The sequence below is a fragment of the Panthera pardus genome, unplaced genomic scaffold (genome assembly GCF_024362965.1).
Source record: "Panthera pardus isolate Hobbes unplaced genomic scaffold, ASM2436296v1 HiC_scaffold_18, whole genome shotgun sequence".
In the NCBI taxonomy this organism is placed as follows: Eukaryota; Metazoa; Chordata; class Mammalia; order Carnivora; family Felidae; genus Panthera; species Panthera pardus.
Window position 1 is genome coordinate 7,956,727 of NW_026526743.1, and position 25,591 is coordinate 7,982,317.

At 40.5% G+C, this 25,591-nt stretch overlaps 1 protein-coding gene across 2 annotated transcripts in view; it reads left to right on the forward strand.

The window, feature by feature from the left end:
• The first annotated feature begins 3,707 nt into the window (after positions 1-3,707).
• The window catches only part of LOC109259248 (zinc finger protein 345-like), a 103,281-nt gene continuing 81,397 nt past the window's right edge, over positions 3,708-25,591 (forward strand). Inside the window, exons 1-3 of one of the 2 annotated variants that reach the window (XM_019436706.2) lie at positions 3,717-5,282; positions 9,659-9,785; positions 17,474-21,118. In XM_019436706.2, the coding sequence (XP_019292251.2) occupies positions 5,256-5,282; positions 9,659-9,785; positions 17,474-19,407 (2,088 nt within the window). In that variant the 5' untranslated portion in view covers positions 3,717-5,255 and the 3' untranslated portion in view covers positions 19,408-21,118. Of the gene's footprint in view, positions 5,283-9,658; positions 9,786-17,473; positions 21,119-25,591 lie in introns of those variants that run through there. The other variant, XM_053905809.1, reaches the window with a different exon arrangement.

A 25,591-nucleotide genomic window follows, 5' to 3' on the forward strand; every position in this document is an offset into this window, starting at 1 on the left:
TCATTGATGGTTTCAGCTGTGCATGCACAAGCTGAGGGACCAAGCTACTGATAGGAAAAGTATCACAAGTAGATAGTCTCCTGAAATAGCTACCAAACATCCTTGTCCTAGGGAGTGTCCTTTATACCCGGTAACTTTTTATACCCTGTATTCCATCATTACAATTTTTCTCTTTTTCAGTAGGGCACCTGGAAGCAAGTAAACAACTGGGGCTTAATCAAGGCATTTCCCCCAACTGTCAGGACATTTATCTTGAGAGACAATCACTATGTGTTCAGGCTCTTCTCTGTAGCCTGGAGAAATTACAAAACCTCCCCATCTCATGAGGAAAATATAGTCTGTTGTTCTTCCTGTCAGTGATTTATATATTCATGCCTCCAAGAGTGTTATGTTCAATTACACATCAGTGACCTTGTAAGTAATACTGTGAATAAAGTAATCTATTCTAGGGATGCCTGGGTGGCACAAGTCAGTTAAGCCTCAGAGTCTTGATCTTGGCTAAGGTCCTGTTTTCATGGTTTAAGTTCCAGCCCCACATCAGGCTATGTGCTGATGGTGTGGAGCCTGCTTGGGATTCTGTCTTCCCTTCCCTGTCTCCTCCCCCTCTTTGCGCTCTCTCTCTCTCTCTCTCTCTCTCTCTCTCTCACACACACACACTGAATAAATTAATTAAAATAAACAAAAATGTAATCTATTCTAGTAATAAATAATAAATTACAGGCATAAAATAAAACCTTTTATAATTATCCTATAAACAGCTGTTCAATTATGTTGTTAATGGTCCCAGAAATAAGGCCAGAATCTCATCAGTAATATAACAGTTTGTCCTGTAATATTGAAGAAATACTTTAAATTATCTTTGAATGCATAACTTTCAATATGAGAGATTATAGTTGCCCAGCATTTATCTGGGCATGGGGTTTGAAGACTGTTGCACAAAGACACTTTAAGTGTCCTTCAAGAAATACGGTTAAGGGAAACTGTTTCTGAATTTTAATGTGACTGACCACAGGTGAAGGTGTAGGGAAAGCTGGGTTTTAGGGAATGCAGGCATTCAAGACCAAGTGTTGAACATTGTGCCTTGTGTCCTAGGAGAAATGTTGACATCTTGACAGAAGAAATACTTAAGGAAATCCATTAGCATGATTAAGTGTTTTCAGTTATAATTGTAATAGTGAGCTGCCTAGGACAGAAGAAAATGCAGGTGATGTGTCAGCTGATACATATAAAAAGAATGGTGGTAGGTAGTCAGTAATGAATAGACATTTCCAGTCTGAGGAACTGAAATGGATAGATGTGCTGAAGTTCACTTGGTCTGTATTGAGCTTTGATGTCAATTGACTCTTTTGAAAATAAACAGGTTACAAGGATTGTGTTTGCCAGTCTCAGTTTTATTAAAAATGTTCACTTACTTGAGAGAGAGAGAGAAAGAGAGGAAGAGAGAGGGAGCGAGAGAGAGAGAGAGAGAGAGAGAGAGAGAGCAAGTGAGAACCAGGGAGGGGCAGAGAGAGAGGGACAAAGAGAATCCCAAACAGGCTCTGTGCTGTCAGAGCAGAGCCTGATGTGGGACTTGATCTCACAATCCCTGATCTCACAAACAAAATCAAGAGATGCTCAACCAACTGAGCCACCCAGTCTCATGTCAATTTCTTAGTTCAGCCTGAACAACCGGAAAGGGACAGGAATTCTGACACCCCCAAAAGGGGATAGGACATTCTTGCTCCATGGGAGTTTCAGGAGCCAACCCATTCATCACCCTGCTTTCCATTTCTGAACATCTAGAAGTCAGTCAAGTTTTGAAAAGTATAGTATATGTATAGTTATACATAGACTTTGTGAAATGGAAAGAGGACCCAGCAGTGCCTTCAACTGTCTCTCTTTTGACCTTCGTCTGTACTTTCTAGCTGATTCCATTCTTCTTTCTAGGTCAGCATTTAGCTCAGGAAGAAGCCCCAGCAGGTAAAGCATCCCAGGATGGGAAAGGAAACTACCCCCTCCAGCACCAGGCACTGCCCTGAGCCAGCAGGACCCCACATGCCTCACAGCAATGCAGTGATTGGCCTGACCTTCATCACCTGCATGTACCACCACCCATCCTCCTACATTTTCTTTATATAAACCTGGAAGGATTTTCAGCAGGTTGGGGACAGTGTTTGAGATGTTAGTTACCTGTCTTCTCAGTGTTGGCCTCCGTGAAGAAAATCTCGTTTTATCACCATTCATCTTGCCGGTGTTCTTGCTGGCTCCGGGGGTCCCACACAGACCAGGTTTGGCCACTTGCCACTGACGAAATCCAAAGGCAGAGAGATGAGAGGTGGCGAAACACGAGAGGAAGTTATTTCAGGGAGGCTGACACTGCAAAGATGGCTGAATAATATCTCAAGGCCTGTCTCCAAAGTGCTGGATACACTTCCAGGTTTATGGAAGGGAAAAGGGGAGAGGTGGGTGGAGGGGCAAAAGGAGTCAGTATCAGCAGGTAGACAGTGAAGTCTGTCATTGTCCTGGAGTCAATCCAGGGTGGGGTCTTTCTGGCTCAGGGCAGTCCTTGAGGCTTAAGGGGTAGTTCCAGTTCCCCTGAGGGATACTTTGTCCTCAGGGTCTTCCTCCTGGGCCAGGAGACAAGCTGGAAGGAACCCAGTGAGGAAGTTTGAGGTCAAAATTGAGGCAGCAAAAGTCCTCTGTCTTGCCCTTGGATTTGGTCAGCCATGAGTGGCAGAACTGGGTCTGTCTGGGGCCACTGGAACCAGGTGCTCCTGCACCCTTGGGTCTTGCTTACAAAGTCATTACCACAATCTATCCAATAAACATATCCCTCATCTCTCATAGTTAAGATTGTGTGTGTACGTGTCTGTGCCGAGAACACTTACAATAGCCTCTCTTAGCAAATCTTAAGGGTATAATACACTAGTATTAACCATACTCACTGAGCTGTAAACATTCACTGCTTACACATCCTGCATTATTAGTGCTTTTTGCCACTTGACCAACATCTAAACATTTCCCCCATTCTCAGCCCCTGGCAACAAACATGCTAATCTTAATAAATAATTTGCCTTTTTAAAGATTTGCATGTATGTGATTTCATACAGTATATATTTTTGTGTGTGGCTTATTTAACTTAACAAAATATCTTCTAGCAACCTCTAAGTTGCTGGAAATGGAAAAATGTCCTTCTTTTCTGAGGCTGATACATATACCAAGAATAAATTAGATGAGGGACCTCTACTAGGAAGGAGTTAATAGCAGAGACAAACCTTTAATTTTTATTTATTGTAAGTTTTATTGATTTATTTTGAGAGAGAGAGAGAGAGAGAGAGAGAGAGAGAGAGAGAGAGAGAACGAGCAGGGTTGGAGCAGATAGGGAGACAGGGGATCTGAAGTGCGCCCTGTGCTGACAGCAGAGAGCCTGATGTGGGGCTCAAACAAACCAACTGTGAGTTCATGACCGAAGCCAAGGAGGGACACTTAACTGACTGAGCCATTCAGGTGACCCCAGCGATGAACATTTTATAGAGTTATCTGCCTGGCAGGGCAAACATATGTTTGATAAACATTTGCTCTTTCCTTTTTCTTTGAATGCACTTCCTACTTTTTGAGATGTAAATCCCTATCCCCTCCTCCTTAATTCAAAATGGTATATAAGTATCAACTGCCTGACTTTGAGTCTCATCATCTTTAAGTTTCTCATAACTAAGAAATTATTTTTTTTTTTTTGTCTTGTGACCATACCTTATATCAGTTTAATTGATAGGCTGGCCAAAGAATAGAGAACAGATGAAGGAAAATGTTTTATTCTTGTACACATTCATTCTGCTGTTAAAAACGACCTCTGTTCTTCAGAGCTAAAATATAATGGGAAGACAGAGTTTGGGCAAAAGAGGAATAATAGCTTTATTGTTTTGTCAGGCAGAAGAGGCTGAAGTAGGTTAAAGCCTTCAACCTTGCAAGCCCACCCAGAAGAGGCTGGGGTGGGGGGCGTTTATAGGAAAATACACGATCCATAGATTTTGACAGGAATTGTGTTTGTGTTGCCAGCCTTTGTCATCATATTTCCAGTGTGGGCCTTGGTTCCTTAAAGAAAAAAAAAAGGGGGCGGGGCGTAAGAAGGGATAAGGAGGGGTTTCTACAAGAGAAAAAAAAACCCAACAGCAAGGCTTGCTGTTGGTTTCATGCCACCATTTTGTTCAACTTGATGTTTCTAAGGGGCTTCAGTTTCAGGCAACAGGACAAACGAAGTTAGACCACTTTATATTTTACTATGACAAACCAGTCAATATTTTCTAGGATGGCTACAATAAAGACAACAGGATAACACCAAATTTCAGTGAAAATAATGAAAAATTAGAAATCTCATATATTGCTGTAAGGAGTTTGAAAATACATTCACTTGGGAAAACTGTTTGGCAGCGACTTGCAAAAATAAGCTTTGCTACTGAAGGGGAGGGTTTTATCCTTCCAAAATGTGTCTTTTTGGCCTAAGGATTACTTTAAAGGAACAGACAAAGGAAAAGCTGTGGACCCAGTAGAGGTTTGCTTTTGAAAGAGCCATTTGCTTTTATAAAGAAAAGCTTCATTTGTGAGGGTGCCTCCCTCTTTTGCAGGGGAAAGAGGAAGAATGTGTAAATCTCCAGAAACTCTGGTCAGTGGAGAAGGCATGGATTTAAATCTGGAAAACGACCATAGCCATGATACTCTGTCTGGTCACCTCCCCCAAACCTTCCCAATAGGATCACTTGTGGAATTTCAAAAAATGATCAGATCTGGTGCCCTCCCCCTCAGATTCTGTCAATTGGGGTTTGTTGAAACGGTGATGTTTTAGTTAAGTGCTCCAGATGATTCTAAGTGAAGCCAGGAAGAAGCACGAAGATTTCCCATTAATTTAAGAGAGGTGAGTGCACGCTTTGACTCTAGGAGAGGTACCAGAGTCTGCTCTATGGGAGCTGCAGAGGATCAGGTCCATGTAACAAACTGTGCCAATGCTGTAGCAGCATTTGTGGGGGTCTGTGGGAGGAGAAGTCCTGTGACAACAAGGAAGGAAAATTCAGAGATTATTCTCCAAATTGGAGCTCAAAGGTTTTGAATAGCTCCTGATACAAAGAACTAGGAGGTTGGGCCTTTTCTGCATTACAAAGTGCTGCCTGCAGGCGATCAGTTTACAGGTGGAGAGGCTGTGTTCCTGGCTTGGAAGACATTTTCTCCTGATACAGCTGTGAGATCTCCAGCAAAATCTTCGGAGGAGAAATCTAGGGGACCAGATGAAAGAAGAAATGGCCAGTTCACAGGTAAACTGTGCGTCCGAGGTCAGAGCCCGTGCCCTCTTTTTCTCTTGAAAGTCCATGCTAACTGAAATTGCAAGTGTTGGTTTTTCTAGTTCTGAGATTTCTGATCTATTTTTTCACCTAATTTTTAATCTTTTCCGATGATACTCAAGATGAGGTTTGTAGAACACTCTTCCATTGCATCGCTGAGCCTTCTCCCCCTTCTCCAACTCCAAATTAAAGTTATGCAAGTATTGAAAATATTCCCTTTGTGAACCAACTACAGGGGAAGGCGTTGAGTCCAAGATTCCTATTGCTGATGGGTCTGGTCCTGGGTTAGCACTCAAGGAGAATAATTCCCATTAGGTCAGATCTGGATGCTTTATCACCTCTCTGGAGACCAGGAGGAAGAAAGTGCACAAATACACAGGATGGATATGAGGCCCAGATTAACTCCAAAATTGTCTGATAAAAAGAAGACTTTTGCTCTTTAGAATGTAAAAAAGATACCCCATTTTCAGCTTATTTCGTTACAATTGATTTCATTACTGCTGATATGAAATGCTTTAACTTGGCTTTGTGCTCTCTGCTAGATTTCTCCTCTATAACGTTCACATTTCCCTTCTCATTTGTAAGGGTTTTAGGTATATTTCCTGAGTGATGTGCAGAAACCATCCCATTTCAACTGAAAACCTCTTCTGAGTTTCTCTTTGCCTGTAGTTATTGATGAAAGGAACAGAGGCAAAAGAAATACCGATAGGATTAAATTTTCTTACAGCTTGCCACCCATTGATAAACACTAGATATATGCAGAGTATGACATTGCTCAAGGAATTCACAATTGCCTTCATGTGAATGCTTTGCTAGAGGCAGAAGGGAAGCTTAGCTTGAGGAGAGTCAGACTGGCAGTATTCTGTCTTCTTGACTATCTGGAAATGCTTTAGAAACTTCTTTTATCTCTATGCCTCCAACTTAAAGCATATCATCAGTGTCTCCTCACAATCCTACTGCAGCCCTTGGTGCCACAATTCCTCTCCCTGTGCTTTCATGAAAACAGCTTTTTTGACCAAAGAGGGCTCCAGAATCCTTTCTTGACCCTTTCTCCCAACCCACATCCCAGCAGTTTCCACTGGACAATGAAGGCCCTCACCTTTGTGTAATAGAGATATTGACTTCTGGGAATGGAGGTTCTAAATCACTCAGACCTCCATCCTGTAGATTGTTAGTTTACTCCACGCTCTTGATGCAAATCTATTCATCTATTTACTTTGTATTTTCAGAACAAGGAAAGAAGAATCCCATAGTTTACATGCTTGCACCTTAGAATACTGAAGTAGAATAGAACAGAAATGAGGATTGAAACAAAAGCTTTTAGTGAAACAGCATATGGTGAGATCATCAAGCACAATGGTCAAGAAACTATTCAGATGTTGGATGATGCAAGACAGTTTATTGGAGTAGCACAGAGTCTGGACCTGTGGGCAGAGAGAGCTATACTGTGGCTTCATGAAACTTATATGTCCTGGGGAGGAGGGTACATGCACGCAGTATGAGATCACAAATATTCCTTTGAATTTTTTTTAAGTTTATTTACTTATTTTGAGAAGGAGATAGTGCACATGAGGGGGGAATAGGGAAAAATGGGGAGAGAAAGAGAATCCCAAGCAGACTCCACACTGTAGCAGCACGGAGCCCTATTCAGGGTTCGACTCAAACTATGAGATCATGACCTGAGCCAGAACCAAGAGCTGGAGGCTTAACCCATTGAACCACTCAGGTCCCCTTTCCTTTGAATTTCTAACTGTAACACTGTTTCTGGAGGATTTCTCTGGTGATTACCGTTCACTTCAATGTTAGTTATTGAGACGTGTATAGGCAGTCAGGAGACCCCTTCAGAATGTAGCAAGCAGCAGTTACTGGATGCTTATTAAAACCATGCAGGCTGTAGGTCAATCTTCTGGGCTAAAGGTGAACATTTTTCTGTTTGTATCCCTCATCATACTAGACTCAAATAATAGCTGTTTTATGTATATCATTCAACGTGTTGGTGTGAATAAAAGACCTAAGCATCAGTATCCAAAACTAGATTTATGAGTTTAATGTCACTGAAAATGTTTCTTAGTTACCATGACCATTTTCTACTCTTCATTTTTTTTGTTTTGTTTATTTATTTTGTGTATGAGTGAGAGTGAGATCGAGAGAACACAAATGGATAAGGGGAGAGAGAGAGAGAGAGAGAGAGAGAGAGAGAGAGAGAGAGAGAGAGAGACAGACACAATTCAAGCTCCCTGTTATCATTGCCAAGTCCAATGTAGGGCTCAAACTCAGGAGACTTGAGATTACAACCTGAGCCAAAATCGAGAGTCATATGATTAACTACCTGAGCCACCCAGGTGGCCGTCCACTCTATCACTTTTATTGTGTATGTAACTACTTTCTAAATGTATGGATATGTGCATGAAGTGTAAAAAGATCAACTTTGTGGGGACACATTCTTGTTTCCATCATTCTTTTCAGCTTTGACACCTGGTATGAACATTGCTTTAGGATCCCATCTGGATATCAGCCAGTGTGCCATTTTAGATCAACTCTAGGTCAGAGAACCTGGGTTAAAACCTAGTCTCTTCCATGTACTGGATGCTTGACACAATACTCAGAGAAATAGAAGAATAACGTGTTTGCTCTCATAGGTGATAATTCTTTATAATTATCATTTATTTTCCATTAATATATGAAAAATGGGTAGGTGCCTTCTACTAAGTAGGAAATGCTCAGAAAGGCTTGTTGTTGCCTATTTTGCTATTCTAGTAGAACCTGTGTTTGTTATAAAACCCATTTAGTTCCAAGTATTCCAAGAGTTCTTGCCTTTGAGTTCTTGCTCTTTGTTATTTAAAGATCTATTCCCTGGCCAATAGGCTAATACCTTGTTAGAAATGCAGAATCTAGGGACACTTGGATGCCTCAGTCAGTTAAGCATCTGACTCTTGATTTCAGCTCAGGTCATTAGCTCATGATTCCTGAGATGCACCTCCAAGTCAGACTCTGCACTGACAGTGGGGACCCTGCTTGGGATTCTCTCTCTCCCACTCTGTTGACCATCTCCCCTCTCTGTCTGTCTGTCTTTCAAAATAAGTATATAAACTTAAAAAATAAAAAGCTTTCCAATACACCGTTGTGAAATTGTAATTCATATTAGAATATGCTACGTACATTGTAACACACCTTGACTTTCCATCTAAGAAAGAGACACCAGGTATACTATGTGATGTGAATATAGTATTTAAAAACGTGGATGCCTTTGTTGATGCCTTCATTTTATGAATTCGCTTGAATAAACACAATATTCATACTGGTTCTTACCTCAAAGTTAGAAAATATATGAAAGCATATTATTGTGTTGAAAAAGATCTTTCTGCAGAAAGCAGGAAACCCCTCTAAGTCAGAACCAGTTTTCCTAAAGTACCTGAAGAAACAGGAATTCACTTCTTGGTGAGTCACAGATAGATTCTATACCAGCTGGGGTTGTCACACAAAGGAAATGTGAATTTTAACAATTAAGGAGATCACAGGGAATCACTTCCAAAGCAGAGACCCCGGGAAGGGAATGGTTTCATATATAGTCAGGGTGGAGAATTAAAGGGAGAGCCCATCATCTTATGTAAAGGTGGGGATAAGGTTGCACTTGGGCCTGAAGAAAACAGTTGTATACAGGGGCGCCTGGGTGGCTCAGTTGGCTGAGCATCTGACTTCAGCTCAGGTCATGATCTTGCAGGCTGTGTGCTCGAAATCTTGCGGTTTGTGAGTGCGATCCCTGCATTGGGCTTTGTGCTGACAACTCAAAAGCCTGGAGCCTGCTTCTGATTCTGTGTCTCCCTCTCTGTCCCTCCCATGCTCATGCTCTGCCTGTCTCTCTCTCAAAAATAAATACACATTCGAATTTTTTCTTTTTTAAAGCAAACACTTCTTTACATACTCTGAATGTTACATAGTAAATGAGGTTTGTGCTTACCCTTGGGTGGAGAGTTTAGTATTATAATGAGGTCATGGTAACAATCCTATTCCCTTGGTTGACACCACTGTCTACCTGCTTAGGAGTGAGTCAGGGGATGAGCTCAGACAGGGTGGGTATAAGCTCTTTCTCAGAGGACATTACCTTTTGTTGTATACCTTCTGTTTCCATCACAGGAGACGATAGCCCTGGGGTGTTGTTGCCTGAAGTAACAGATAAGGTTGAAAGAAGAAGTGAAATAAAATGAGGGCCTAAGGGCAGTGGGTATCAACAAGTAAGCAGTGAAGGTTAGGTCTTAGGGTCCAGCTGGTGACATTAACTCCCTCTTGCATCTTAGGTACCATTATAAATGCTGCCTATGGCTACTTGGTAACTGTGGCATTTGTTGCAGGGACTGCTGACCTTCAGGGATGTGGCCATAGAATTCTCCCAGGACGAGTGGGGATGCCTGAACCAGAGTCAGCGAGAACTGTACAGGGATGTGATGTTAGAGACCTGTGGACACCTCCTCTTCTTGGGTGAGGATAACTCCTTCCAGACTTCCCAAACCACACTCGCGGGTTTGTTCCTTCCTTTGAAGACTGTCTCTTGGAAACATCCTCTTTGCATGACTGGGATTCAGATCCCGGCAGTCAGGGAAAGAAGTAAGGGTTTGTAGATACAGAGAAATATCTTCATGAGGTGTCCTTTTCAGCTGTAGATTCCCCTTCTTTAAGGTTAGGTAAGAGCATCATCATCTATAGATGAGTGGTAATTGTAAACATTGAGTGGCGTAAATTGGTACTGCCCACGTATGCTCCCAACTGCTACTCATTCCTGTAGTGGTAGTACTTGAAAGTGAGGTCATGATGTGAACACTGGAAATTCCTGTTGAGTGTACTAAAGGGGCTGTTGGGCCACAGCATTTGGGAAATCATTTTCTAGAATTCTGCACTGTCCTCTCTTGTGTACTGAGCACAATATTGGGTTGAAAGGTAGAATCTGAGAAATAGTTACATTCCTTTTTTTTCTGATAACCAAGTGTCACTGTGTCAAATCCAGACCTGGTCATTTTTTTGGAACAAAAGAGGGAGCTCTGGGATGTGAAGAGAAAGAAGACTGTAGCCTCACCCCTAGGTTGCTGGGCATGAATGAAAAAGATGACAAAGGTGAAATGTAAACAGGGTGAAGCTAGACCTTAAAATGTGGTTGGAGTAGCTCTCCTTGAATGGAAATTAGTTTGAGAAGCCTAGTATTATGTCTGTCCCTCTCATGGCAGGACATCAGCTATCCAACACATCATGCTCTTACATTCTCTAAGGATTCTTTCTTCAGTTCCAGTGATGGTCCATCATCTCCACAGTGAGTGCCAGGAGACTCGCCTTGGAGCTTGAGGGTCTCCAAAGTCTGAGAGCTTCACCATTGCGTTGAAGAGCCTGGGGAATTCTCCATATTTCTGAGACATTCTATCCTAAACCATTGCCAATTTCTGTTTTGCCTCCTGTGAGACGGGTGTCAGGGTAGTGGTGGACATACTGTGTTTGGTGCCCACATCGCAGGAACACTGGGGACAGGGATCACGTGATTTCTGGTTTATGCTTTCCAATGCTACTGGGGCTTTAATTCTTTTCTTAAATTTTTATGTTAGTTTATTTTTGAGCGAGAGAGAGAGAGAGAGAGAGGGAGGCAGAGCCATTGTGGGGGAGGGGCAGAGAGAGAGGGGCACAGAATCAGAAGCAGGCTCCAGGCTCTGAGTTGTCACCACAGAGCCTGACGTGGGGTTCAAACTCACAGATCATGAGATCATGACCTGAGCTGAAGTCAGATGCTCAACCAACTGAGCCAGCCAGGCGCCCCACTGAGGCTTTCATCTTCATCGTACAACACTGAGATTGAGTACTTTCATCAGATAAAAAAGCACTTTCTAAAATGAGAAAATCTCATCCTCTGTTTCACTTCAGAAGTTCATTTTTCTTATGAACGATAAGAAATTTCCACTCTATGTGTTCCATTCCTCAATGGTGAACTAGTCTATGTGTATTCTCGCATTCCTACCAACATTAATGCCACAGGGGAACTAGAACATTGAGAACTTAGAACTCACAATCTGTAATGAAGTCTCAATGGTTACATTATTTCTTAGTAACTTCATCATTTCCAACTTTTTTTCTTGTATAATAGCAAATTCCTGTGTCTTTGTCATAAACGTTTTTACTTTCTGAGGGTTCTTCATGAGATTCATTTCTGATTCATTAGATCGAAATTCTGACATGGCATGCACCTCATGAGGTATGAGGTAGATCATTTGGGTTGACCTGTTGGTCGTGCAGAGTTTTCCTGATATCATTTAGTTACGTGTTCCCTCTTCTTCCTCCAGGAGTCTCTCTAAGATGATCATTTGAATTGTTTGCCATGCTTTATTGGCTTGATATTTGAATAAAATGGATATTTTCATGTTGGCATGTAGACACTGATTACATATTTGTTCTGGACGTTTATTTCACAGCTGTCATATGTGGCCTTTGAAGAATGTTAGGCACTTGATCCCAATGTGACCCATTACAGGTTCCTTATTTCCTGTGTGCTCTATGCTGGATCCCTCCACTAGAAGGTGGATATATTTTCTCTGTTATCATTAAGTATCTTTACAGGAAGATGTACATAATCATCTCATTTATTCTGGAAGCTTCCTCCTTCATTTCTCTTTGTTTCTTGTCTGCTTTGGAATGAAGGATTTCTCCTATGTGTGCTGTAGGAATTGCTGTTTGAAGTAGAGATTGTGAATCAGGGCTCAGTCCTGTAAATTTCCATTGTATTCTGCCGGTGTGACCCATATATACTCTTCCTTATCTCTTTTCTGTTGCTCCAGAAAAAGAAAATATGCATCATATATGTTCAAATGCCTTCAAATTGTAAAATGTAATCCAGCACAAAAGAGAATTGAGACCTAGACTTTCAATGCTATAAAAGACTCAAAAACAATACCTATTTCTATTTGTGAGTGTGTATATTTGTGGTGTTAGCAAGTCACCAAACCCTTCTCCACCAATAGATATATAAGCTTTATGTCATTGAAAACATTTCTTAGTTTTAAGGAGAGTAAACATTTTATTCTATCACTTTTATTCTTTTGTATTCAATTTGTAATATTCGTATTTTATGTGGTATCCTCACTTTTCGCTTTATGTTACTTAGTTTGGTGGTTTTATCGTATTTGCATTACCATTGTCATGTTGAAACTTTCTGTGAACCTTCTTATAGGATTATCTCTTTATAATGGTTGGTGTGTTTCTCTTAGATGAATTAAGTCAGATAATCTGGATAAAGACACATACTATACTATTACTGCAATATTGCCACATATTCTTTTGAAAGATGAAAAACAATACTATTGTTCTCATAAGTTACTGGGATCGGTGGGTGAATTTATGCAAAACTGTTAGAATGGTCTGTACTGTGTAGTAAGTGTTCAAGGAGAATGGTTGTTTCTGTTCCATGATATGAGTAGTAATTTGCTCATTATTCTTCAAGTTCAAAGTCCTCCATGATTTCTTCTTCTTTTTTTTTTTTTTTTTTTGTTTCTTCTTGGAATATAGAAGTGTGGCTCTTGAAGTGAGGATGTTGGCATGAGTTTTAGGCTTGTGAGAAATGTAGAAACTCAGGCCCCACCTAAAAATCCAAATCAGAATGTGAGTTTTAAGAAGATGCTCTGTTTGTTTTCATACACATTGACATTGAAGTGCACGTGTAGGTCACCATCACTTTTTCCGTATTCTATGTCTCTGTTTTCTTCTGTAGTACATTATTTTGATAAGTGATTTTATAGTATGTTGTAAATCAGGAAGTGTTGTGCCACCAGAGTACTCTATGTTTCAAGATTATTGTGGGTATATATTATCCTGCAATACCCATGTGAATGTTCCATTTGGTTGTGATCTTTCTGCCAAAAATGTCATTGGGAATTTGATGGAGGTCGCAAGAAATCAGTAGATCACTTAGAGTGTACTGACAGTTGAATAATTTTAAGTATTCCCATGTAAGAACATGGATGTGTTTTCACTTCTTTCGATTCTTCACAATATTTTATAGTTTTCATTTCACTAGTTTTGACCTCTAGCATTATTATAAGTCTTAAGAAGTTTATTCTTTGTGAAAATAATGTAACTGTAATTGTATTTTTGGGGGAATTGTTCTTTGTTGTGTATAAGGAATGAATTTTTGTGTGTTGGGTTTGTAATCTCCAATTTTATAAAATTTGTGTGAGTTTGAATAAGTTTTTCAAAATGAGGAATCTTCAGGGGCACCTGGGTGACTCCATTGGTGGAGTTTCTGACTGCTGATTTTGGCTCAGGTCATGATCCCAAGGTCATGGGATCAAGCCCTGCCTCAGACTTCACACCGCATGGAGCTTGCTTGAGAGTCTTGGCCTCCTTGTGCCCCTCTCCGTAGTTGCACAAACTCTCTTTCTCCAATAAAATAATTAAAAATAAAAAAAAAATAGGGATTCTTCAGAGAAAAAGAAGATAGTATCGTGACAACTAGGAGTACCCTACCCTCATCACATCCCACACACACATCTAGATAACCACCAAGGCATCCTAAGTATCCCAAAAAGCAACCTTAAGACTGAAAGAGGAACTACTCAGCTAATGAGAGATAAGAGGCACATCGAAGATTGTAGGAAGTATAGAGATTTGGTTGGGGGAGCAACAGATTATAGTGCTCCTGAAAGCAGGAGCTGTGGTCCTGGAGTAAGGTAGGAGAGTGGAGCCCAAAGGAGAATGCACAAGGAGAACATTTCCCTAGTGTCATTGTCTTGGAAAATGAGAAGGCCTGCATTTTTTGTGTTCTTGCAAGCAGTGTGGCTTCAAGCCTCGAGTTTTCAAGATCAGCAAGCTTGGCTGAGAAAGATCCTAGAGGGCACTGCACTGCTCCTGAACAGAAGGTAGGCCCACAACCTGAGGGTAGACAGCATGGAAACAGCAATGTGAAGAGCACTTGGGGCACACATGAGTGAGATTATCTGATATCCTAGGGGCCCTTCAATGAGGTGCATGATGGGAACAAATGAGCTGGCTGGTTCTATTTCCTTCCCATTCTCCTCAGCAGGAACACAGAGCACCCTGAGAGAAAGGGCACAGTGGGGACACTGGCTGTCTGCCTTGCTTACAACAAGCCCCAAGCCCCTATCCTCTGGTGGGACTGCCCTTCTCAGTCAAGCCTGACTCAATCCCAGCAAGGCTGTCCCCTCCCCAAGAGATTTGCTTAAGCTGTTTCCCACACCTCATGTGACCACACAGTTCTGTAGAGCCTCAGTTCTGGTGGAGGTGATGTCAGGTCTCATCTCACAAGCAGCCCATAGCATAACTAGTTAAAATTCAATCCATTGAGGACAGGGTCCAAACCCTGGAAAGGAGAGCCTCGGCAGACCACTGGCCAGAACGATAGAGCAGGAGACATAACTGGATGTTTTAACATACAGAGGGTGCCAGAGACTTAGACAAAATGCCAAGATGGAAGATTTTATCCATAATGAAAGAAGAAGTTATGGCCACAGCCAGAGTTCTAAGTGAAACCTTTGTCAGTAACATTCTCAATAGTAAACTGAAGGAACTACATTATGGATGCTCACTGGGCTTGTAAAAGACAACAGCAGTGAGGCTCTTAACACAGAGACAAGAGGCTCAACAAAGGATGAGAGATGCAGAATGCAATAAATGAGATTAGAAACACATTGATTCAATGAACAGCAGGTTGGGGGAATTAGAGCAGCAAATTAGTGACCTTGAAAACAAAATAATGGAAAATAGTGAAGCTTAAGGTGGATAGAGTGACAGACAGACAGAGAGAGGAGACTTAGGCACATGTAATAGACTTAGGAAATCGGGCTCCATCAAAAGTGATAACATTTATATTACAGGGGTCACAGAAGACGATGAGAAAGGGGGTTAGAGAAGTTATTTAAGGGAATAATAGCAGAAAGCATCCCTAATCAGTTGAAGGAAACAGACCTGCAGACTCAGGAGGCACAGAACTCCATTGAAATCACCAAAAGGAGGCCAGCACCAAGACATCTTGGAATCAAGTTTGCAAACGATGAGAATGACAAAATCTTAAAAGCAGCAACGTGGATGAAGTATTTCACCTACCATGAACAAACCATAAGGTCAGCTCAAGATTTCTCAATAGAAACTTGGCAAGCCTGATGGGGGGACAAGGTAGATTCAAAATGCTGAATGGGGAAAATATGCAGCTAGGAATACTGTATCCCGGAAGACTATCATCCAGACTAAAGGGGAGAGAAAGCGATTTCTAGTCAAACAGAAACTAAAGGAGTTTGTGGCCACTGGAAAAGCCCTCCAAAACATGTTCAAGGATAGTCTTGAAATGCAGAGGAGTCAAAGGGGCTCAGACTCACAAAGTGTCAGATCAGGAGCCACTTGAAAACCAAGAGTCAGACAATTAACCGACTGAGCCAACCAAGCGCCCCCAATTTGGTCTCCTTTTATGTATTTTTTCTTGCCTAATTGTGAAGAGTCCCAGTACTGTGTGGAATGAAAGTGGGAGAGTGACTTCATTACCTTGTTTCTGATCCTATAGGAGGAGCTTTTGGTCTCTGCATTGAGTATGTTAGATTTCAGCTTTTCACACATACATGATCTCTATTAGGTTGAGTAAGTTTCCTTTGATTTCTCCTTTATTGAGTATCTTTAATCGTGAAGTGGTGTCCAATATGCTCACTTCCTATCCTGTATCAATTGAGATTATCCTCTCTTTGTGATCTTTAGTCTGTAATGTGCAGTCCCAACTCAATAGTTTGCCATATGGTGAAACGTCCTTGAATTTCAGGAAGAATTCCCACTTGATTATGTTGTAAAATGGTAAAATGTGATTTTGATTCAGTTTGTTTTTTGTTTATTTGTTTTGAGAGGGAGAAGGAGGAAGAGGAGAATGGGAGGGGCAGAGAGTGAGGAGGAAAGAGGATCCCAAACAGGTTTCACAGTCTGCAATGAGCTGGACATGGGGCCTGATCTCCCAACTGAGATCATGACGTGAGCTGAGGTCAAGAGTTGGGTGCTTAACTGACTTAGGCACCTAGGCTCCCCTATTTGCTTATTTTTATGGTGGACTTTGCATGAATATTCCCCACAGATAGTAATTCATATTCTTGTATACTTGTCACATCTTCCTTTGGCTTTGATAACCTGTTAATGCTCATATGATCAAGTGGTTTCATAATCTCCCTTCTCTTCCCTCCCTGGAAATGTTTGGGGAGATTTCTAGTACGTTGTCATGTGTGTCTATGAATGATCCTGTGATCATTCATGTGGCACAGGACTTCCTTGTTGGGAGTTTATTTATTACAGTTTTAATCTACTTAGTAGTTGTAGATCTGTTGACTTTATTCTTTTTTTCTTTTTTTTGAGTGTGAGAGAGTCAGTGAGTGGGGGAGCATCAGAGGGAGAGAGAGAGAGAATCTTAAGCAGACTTCTTGCTTAGGGCAGAGCCTGATATGGGGGTCCATCACATGACCCTAAGATCATGACCTGAGTCAAAATCAAGAGTTGGACACTCAACCAATTAAGCCAACCAGGTTTCCCTTTCATCATGTTTTTTAATCCATGATGATGTCACGTAGGTTATACCTTTTTTGAAATAGGTACTTTTATATATTTTTTGGATACATATTTTTTAGCATGTTATTATCCTTTTTCCCAATTATAATTACTTTTATTTTGTGATATCACATGTACTGTGTCTTGTTTTACTTCTTCACTTCTGATTTTAGGTGAACTTCAATTTTTCATCCTTAGTTGATGGTGGTATAGGTCTGTAAAATTTTTGGGTTATTTGTAAAAACAAACTCGTCCTGTTGTTTTATTCCTACTTTTTCTATATCGTATTTTCATCATTTCTGTTTGAGTTTTAAATTAAATGTCCTTCTAAATTTTGGATCATAAAGTACTTTCCTGATTCTTGTGGCATAGGAATGTGATTTGTGCTACACCATTAAACAACTACAGAAGGATCTATTAGGCTATGTCTTCAGCATGTTGTGTGTAAGTTTCTGTGTCAAGGAAGAATGAAGTCCTGATGAATCCTTCTCAACCATCTTCCTGACATTCTCTGACTGATTTGAAGGTTGTATATTAGAAGTTGTCAGTACATTCATGTGAGAGTAGTAATTGGAATGATGTTCCTTTTTTTGTTATTTGCTATCTTTCAGCTATATCTTCACATGGCACCCAGAACCTCCTGCCAAAACCATGCATAGAAACCTCTTCACAAAATATGTCACTGGGTACAGGGAAACATCATGCCTTTGAGAATTTACACTTAATGATAAACTGGGACAGTAGTAGAAAGAATGAAGTGCATCAGAAATTTCATGAAGGACGTGGTCCAATTGAGAGGACTGCCCATAACAAGAACTTCACGGCCACAATCAGTGAAGGACATAAAACATCTTGGAAAACCGCCCTTTTTACATCCACTATTTGTGCAAAGCAGTGTGCATCTGTAAGCAGAAGTTCCAATCAAACATGCAAACATACATATTTGTGCAACGAAAATTTGGAACATTTGGAAAGTTACCTTGTCCACGCTGAAAACAATGCTTTGAACCATTGTGAAAGTGGGATTGGATTGACCTTTCAGTCAAATAGTTCTAAAACTCAAAGATTCAAAAATGAAGATGAAAGGCCTAGGACGTCTCAATTTGGGAGGTGCTTCACAGAGGAGGTGACCCTACAACATTACCAGTGCGTTTTCATTGGAGATACACTGGCTCAATACAGTGGATCTGAGACACAGTCTAACCAGGGATCCCATGTTATCAAATGTCTGAGGACTCCTCTGCAAGAAAACCATTTTGAATCTAATAAAGATGAGGAAGTCTTTTACCCAAACTCCAAATGTACCAATAGTAATAGTACACAGAGGGGAGAAATTACTTCTAAATATGATGAATGTGGGAAAGCACTGAAGCAGTCCTTCAGTATTGCTGATCATCAAAGGATTCATGTGGGGGAGAACCCATACACAGGTAACGAATCTGGAAACATGTTTAGTCAATCATTAAGTCTAAATACCTGTAAGACAAGTGGTACTGGAGAGAAAAGGTACATTTGCAAGGAATGTGGCAAAACCTTTGACAGGCACTCAACACTATCTCAACATCAGCAAACACATACTGCAAAGAAAATTGACAAATGTGAAGAAGGTGGTCAAACCATTAAGGATGGGTCATCACTTCACGCACACAGTCAAATCCATACTGCACAGAAACCTTACAAATGTCAAGAATGTGGCAAGGCCTTTAACCAGCAATCATCCCTTACTCAGCATCACAGAATCCACACTGGAGAGAAACCTCACAAATGTCAAGAATGTGGCAAGGTCTTTAGCCAGCAATCATCCCTTAGTCAACATCACAGAACGCATACTGGAAAGAAACCTCACAAATGTCAAGAATGTGGTAAGTCCTTTAAATGGCACTCATACCTTAATCAACATCACAGAATTCATACTGGAGAGAAACCTTACCAATGTCAAGAATGTGGCAAGGCCTTTAGCCAGCAATCATCCCTTACTCAGCATCACAGAATGCATACTGGAGAGAAACCTTACAAATGTCAAGAATGTGGCAAGGCCTTTAGCCGGCAGTCATCCCTGAGTAAGCATCATAGAGTGCATACTGGAGAGAAACCTTACCAATGTCAAGAATGTGGCAAGGTCTTTAGCCAGCAATCGTGCCTTAGACAGCATCACAGAATGCATACTGGAGAGAAACCTCACAAATGTCAAGAGTGTGGCAAGGCCTTTAGCCAGCAATCATCCCTTATTCAACATCATAGAATGCATACTGGACAGAAACCTTACCAATGTCAAGAATGTGGAAAAGCCTTTACCCGTTCCTCACTACTCACTCAACATCACAGAATTCATACCGGAGAGAAACCTCACAAATGTCAAGACTGTGGCAAGGCCTTTAGTGAATACTCAACCCTGACTCGGCATCACAGAATCCATACCGGGGAGAAACCTTACCAATGTCAAGAATGTGGCAAGTCCTTTATCCAAAACTCACACCTTAGTAAACATCACAGAACTCATACTGGAGAAAAACCTTACAAATGTCAAATGTGGCTAGGCCTTTAAGGTGTATTCACAGTTTACTTGACATGAGAGAATTCATGCCAGAGAGAAACCATACAAATGTCAAGAATGTGGCAAGGCCTTGAGTGAATACTCAATAATTACTCGACATCACAGAATTCATACCAGACAGAAATCTTACCAATGTAACAAATGCAGCAAAACCTTGTTTTCTGTTCTAGCCTTATTCTGCATCACAGAATCCATACCTGAGGGAAACCTTACAAATGTCAATAATGTGGCAAGGCCTTTAGGTTGCAGTCACCCTTATTGACCATCACAGAATTCATACTGGAGAGAAAGCTTACCATATAAGGCATGTGGCAAGGCCTTTACCAAACACTCAAAACTTACTCGACATGACAAAATTCATACTTGAGAGATCCTTACCAATGCAACAAATGTGCAAAAGGTTTTAATCACCAATCACCCTTTATTCAATATCACACAAATCATCTTGGAGCAAACGTTTAAGACAGAGTTTAAGACTGTGAGAGAACTTCTTTTTATTTTTAAAAAAAAATTTTCTTAGAATGAGTAGGAGGGAGCAGAGAGAGAGACACACAGTATCAAAAGTAGGTTCCAGGCTTCGAGCTGTCGGCACAGATAGCTTGGAGCCTGAGGCAGTGTTCGAACCCACAAGTCGCGATATCATGACCTGAGGTGAAGTTGGATGCTTCACCGACTGAGCTACCCAGGAGCCCCAAGACTGTGAGAGAACTTTTAAGGACTGCTCAATGCTACTCCACATCACAGAATCCACATTGAAGATTAACGATTCACAAGTAAACTATGTGGCAAGAGTTTAACCAATGCTGATCCCTGATTTCTTGTCAGAGAATGTGTTATAGAGGCGATTTTACACATAGAATCTGGGAAGCCCTTTAATGGTGCTTAAGCCTCATTGCACACCACCAACTTCATACTTGAGAGAAACTTTAGAATTGTAGAGAATGTGGTGAAACGTTTCACATGGCTCAAGCCTTACTCACCATCACATTGTTCATACATAGGAGGAACATTGCAAATGTGATGAATGTGGCAAACCCCTAGGTGGAAGTCCTAGCTTATTCAACATCATAGTTCCCATATCAGAGGGAATCTCTAAAATGTAAAGAGAATGACAAAGCTTTCATCTGGAATTCAAATGTTTAGTCAATATCTCCAAATGCATGTTGAGTTGAAACCATACAAACCTAATGCATGAGGAAAGCCCTGCTTCATAAATACGCCATTTGGAAAACAGCAGAGAGTACCAAAAGGAAAGTAAGTTGAAAGAAGTATTTAAAAATATATTTAACTGAACATAACATGTCAACACGTGTTACCGGATTCACAGCAGAAAGCAATAAGTCAGTGTGCTCAGACATTATATCAAAATACTTATTATGAGGAATAATACAAAGTTAAACATTTAGATAATGTATACGCTATTATGCTTTAAATGATAAAAGGGATGGAGTTTTGCATAGGTATAATCTCAATGTTTTTACATTAACCTTTTTAAGATTTGTGACTAGTAAACATCAATATACTTCTTATTCTCAAATCACTTCAGGAAATTCATTTATTCCTAGTGGGTGTTTGAATGTATGTGGCTGAGTGTTGCTACATCAGTGATATGAGTTCCCTTCTTTCTTAGGTGGGACTCATACATATGTAATTTTCCATGGAAGGTGAAGGAGAAGAGTTGAATAAAATCTAAATGGAGATACTTTCTGTGCCTCTAACCTTGCTGTAATTATCATGAAAGAGGTGTTCAGGACACCATTGTCCATTTATTTCAACTAAAAGTGTGTATTACAAATAACATGTTGTACTAATTGGTCTTTAAGGAAAAAGAGGGTCAGTCCACTCAAAAACGTGAAGCAGCTTCATGATAGCAATAGCTACAAGTACAGAATATCGACTGATATGATTGAAAGGAAGAAATCTTCACAGATATAAGAAAGAGAATAGCAAAACCTTCCTAAAATGGCTAGGATTCTACATTCACATTTTTGAAGAGTCAACTCAGGCCTGGAATAAGTTCAGTAGGCAAAATTACGCTGTACATAACTTAAAATAGACTGTCATGTCTTCTGAATCCTCATGGTAACCACTGAGCAAAACTGGTAATTGATACCCAAAAGATAAAGAGGAAAGAATCAGGGTTTACTATTCTTGAAACTCATCAGATCACAAAGGTAAAGAGAAAATGGATAAGGATGGGAGGAAGAATTCTAAAGTAGCAAGAAAACCATGAAAAGAATGACAACAGAAACTCCTTGCCTGTATCAATACTTCCTTTAAATATAAAGGGATTAAATTCCCCAATCAAAAGATAGACATTGGCTGAATGGAAAGGAATCCAAGATTCAGTGCTATGCTGCCTTCATGAGACTCACATCAGCTCTCAGAACGCACTCAGCCTGAAAGGGCAGATATTCAAAACGATATTGCATACAATCGGAAACCAAACAAAATGGGGTACCTATGCTTCAGACAAAATAGACTTGAGTGCAAGGACTATAATAAGACATGGCAAGGGTCAGTATTAAACAAAGGGGTCAGTTTGTGCAGGGTTTTTAGTTAATGTTTGGCATTTAGTTTTGTTTGGCAGAAGGCAATAAAGTTTGCTCCCGTTTTGGTTTTGGAGGGCAATAATAGTATGGTTTTTTAACTCATGTACTGACCACATTGAAAAGAAACACCTTTTCCCATAAGTGTTGGTGATGTTTGTGCAGATGCCTGAATTGTAGTTGGTGTAATGTTTCTGAACATCTGTATCTTATGACTCCTTGAAATGGCTACTTGTTTTTCAAAAACCGATTGCTCTGTTTAGAGGGTTGTGGAAAAAAAAAAAAAGAAGGCTAAATGACAAGTTGGAAAGGCTAATACTTCAAGATTTTGATGTGTGTGGGAAAATACTGTTGCAATGAAAATCTTGGTAATTTACTGCAAAAGCAGCCAATAGTTGATCGAAACCAACTTGTACAGGCTAATACATCCTTCCCAGAGTATTCACTTTTTGAACATTGTATTATTATACCTTGCAATTATTTTCACTCACATATTATTTAATTTTCGTTGTTATCTGCTCTTTTAGGCCATCAAGCAAGTTATTTTTTGTTTCAGGCAGGGTACCATAATACCTCACAGTAAGATTTCAGATATTTCTGGGCAGTTGTTTGTGTACATTTGCAATGATGGGTTTTTTATGGATCACTGTGTCAATATAGTGGATTTATTTAAGTTGAGTTCTTTCTGAAATGTGCATCTTCCCATAAGGTAACCTTGCATTTAATTCACTTTGTTCACACTTGGTTCACACTTTTTAGACTACCCTATATGTGACTAAAGTTTTTATACATTCTATGTCTATTTACTACATAGAAGACATTCAGTCCTTTAATGTAGGAGAAAGGTAGCTATCCCATGTACTTAGGATTTGTTTGTGTTGCATTACAGCTGTAGGTTTGTATATGTGTGTAGAATTTGTATTGACAAAACATTTAGTTGTGTGTTGCTTTTTGTTCCACGAGTTACATAATACTCTTATTGTGCAGTGAATTGTTGTGTTGATTTGGTCACATTTGGATACATACGCATCACTTTTTAAAATCATTTTCTTTTATAGAGATATAGTAAACGTTTATAGTTTTTTGAAATAAATATAAGCTGCTTTTGCTAAGAACAAAACTGAAAAAATAAAGGAGTCAATTCCACCAAAGGAAAGAACTTGTATAAATATTTATCCTCCCCCCCCCCCCCCCCATAAAAGCAGCTATGTATGTATACAGCATGTATTAAGATGTGCAGGACTTCAGCACTGCACTTTCAATAATGGATTGAGTATTCAGACACAACATCAATATAGAAACATCAGACTTCAAGGACATTCAGCAGACGGACTTACAACGTTGCATCCAACAGCAGCAGAAAACACATTCTTCACACATGCACATGGAACATTCTCCAGTATAGATTATATGTTGGCACACAAAACAAGTCTTAATAAATTTATGAGTGAAATCCTATCAAGCATCTTTTCAACCACAATGGCATGAAACTAGAGGTCAGGTAACAGGACAAAACTAGAAAATTCACAAATATGCAAAAACTAAGCAACATACCCCATTATTCATAATAACTAAGACATGAAAATAACTTGTGTCCATAGTTGCGTAGATAATATGCTGTATATATACAATATAGACTGGCTAAAATGAGCAATGCTGCAGTGGTCTCTTATTCTAAGCACACTGAGGAATTACTGTCTCACAGTTCTGGAGGTTCTTAGAAGTCTGAAGGGAGCTGTTGGCAGCTCAAGAATTGAGTCTTTGTTCTTTCTAACTCCCGGGGACTGTCAGCTGTCCTTGGCCTGGCTTGGCTTGTCGATGTATCTCCATCATTGCCTTCATCATCACACCTTGTTCTGCGTGTGTCTTCATTTTTCTTTTCTTATAAGGATACCAGTCATTGGAGTAAAATTGACCCATATCTAGCATGACCTCATTTTAAGGTAAAGACATCTGCCAAGAGCTTACTGCCAATAAGGGTACAATTACAGGTACTGAGGGTTAGCACTCAGGCATATTTATTTGACGCACACTATGTAACCCACACTAAGGCTAAAAGGCACTAAGTTGTGAAATGTGACTGAGGGGTTAAGGTGCACTACTGGTTTTAGGTTGGGAGTGGAGTGTAGGCAGGGAGAGTAAGGCTGGGCTATATGTGTTGCAAGAATAAGATGGTAAAAGAAGTCCTAGGAAGGAGGGGAATAATGGATGACAAATTAATGGGCAAATGGAGTGAAGTGACAAGGTTGGGTAGAGAGCATAGAAACTTTTTGCCAATGAAGGATTAAAGAAGATAGGGATGGAAGGGAGATAGTTGCCTGTGACTGGAGTACTGGGAGTATTCAGTGCTCCAACCAGAGAGAAAGAGTGGAAAGAAAAGATGATGCCTAGGAAACATCATGGGCACAGGGAGTTAGCATGGGTGGGTGGGGACCTTGAGAGCTGGGAGAACGGTGGGCATCAGGAGGCTAGAGGGCTCACGAGAAAGAGTCAGGAAGTGTAGAGTTGGGGATAATAAGTGCAGGGTCATGAGGAAACTAAGGACTCCTGATAAATGTTGGCTGGCATACGAGAGCAGTGGACATAAAAGACACAAGAAGTGGGCTGACGTATTGGAATGGGGAAGGAAGAAAGAATGGAGAATATAGTATTTAGGGGCAGTGGAAGGGGAGGAAATTCGGGATGAGGGCTCTGGGATCACGTGAAACGTGCTTTGTTGGTATAGAGGTCTAAATACACCTGATGGCATAGGGCTCCCTGCTGTCATGCAGAGCCAGCTTCGGATCCCCTGCCACTCTCTCCTTTTGCCTCTCCCTTGCTCATGCTCTCCCAAAAGCAAACAAACATGCTATTTTATTTTTTAAAAGAGAAAGAAATACATGTGTCGGGGTTCCTCAGTAGGTGGAGTGTCCAATATCGACACAGGTTTTGATCTAATGGTTGACGGGTTTGAACCCCACATCAGGCTTGCTGCTGTCATGCTGAACCCACTTTAGATCCTCTGTCCCTCTCGCTTTCTTCCCCTCCTCTGCTCACACTTTCTCAAAATTAAATAAACATATACCAATTAAAAGAAATTTCACCTGGAGGTCTGAGAATAGCAATGAAGAAGACTAGAAGTGTCATTTGCAGGGAAAGAGTCAGGTTACATGGATATCTAGACACTCCAGGAGTGGAGAGATTGAGGTCACAATGTGGGACACAGAGGAGAAGAGGGGTGGAGCTGGGGGAGATGACAATTGCAGGGTCCCTTTGTACATCATGGATTCATTCTCATTAAGTCTGATTTGCACTTGATTCACAATTGTGAACGGTTTCTAAGTTCAGCCCATGAGACAAAAACCTTACTTCTATAAAACACCCAGTAATCCTTTCAACTGAATAGACAGTAAAGGACCACAGTTGAAATCTTGAGTAAACAGTGAGACTCAACACTTTTTCTCTTCTTCGGACATAATACGCATAAGGTGTGGCCATGGAGATCATGTGGAAACCATGGTAACAAAATGGATTCTGCCAACAACCTGAATGGTCTTGGAAGTGACTGCGCTTGTAGAGGTTCCCAAATAGATCCAATGCCTCATGAACCTTGATTTTATTTTGTATATTTTTATTTTTATTTTTTT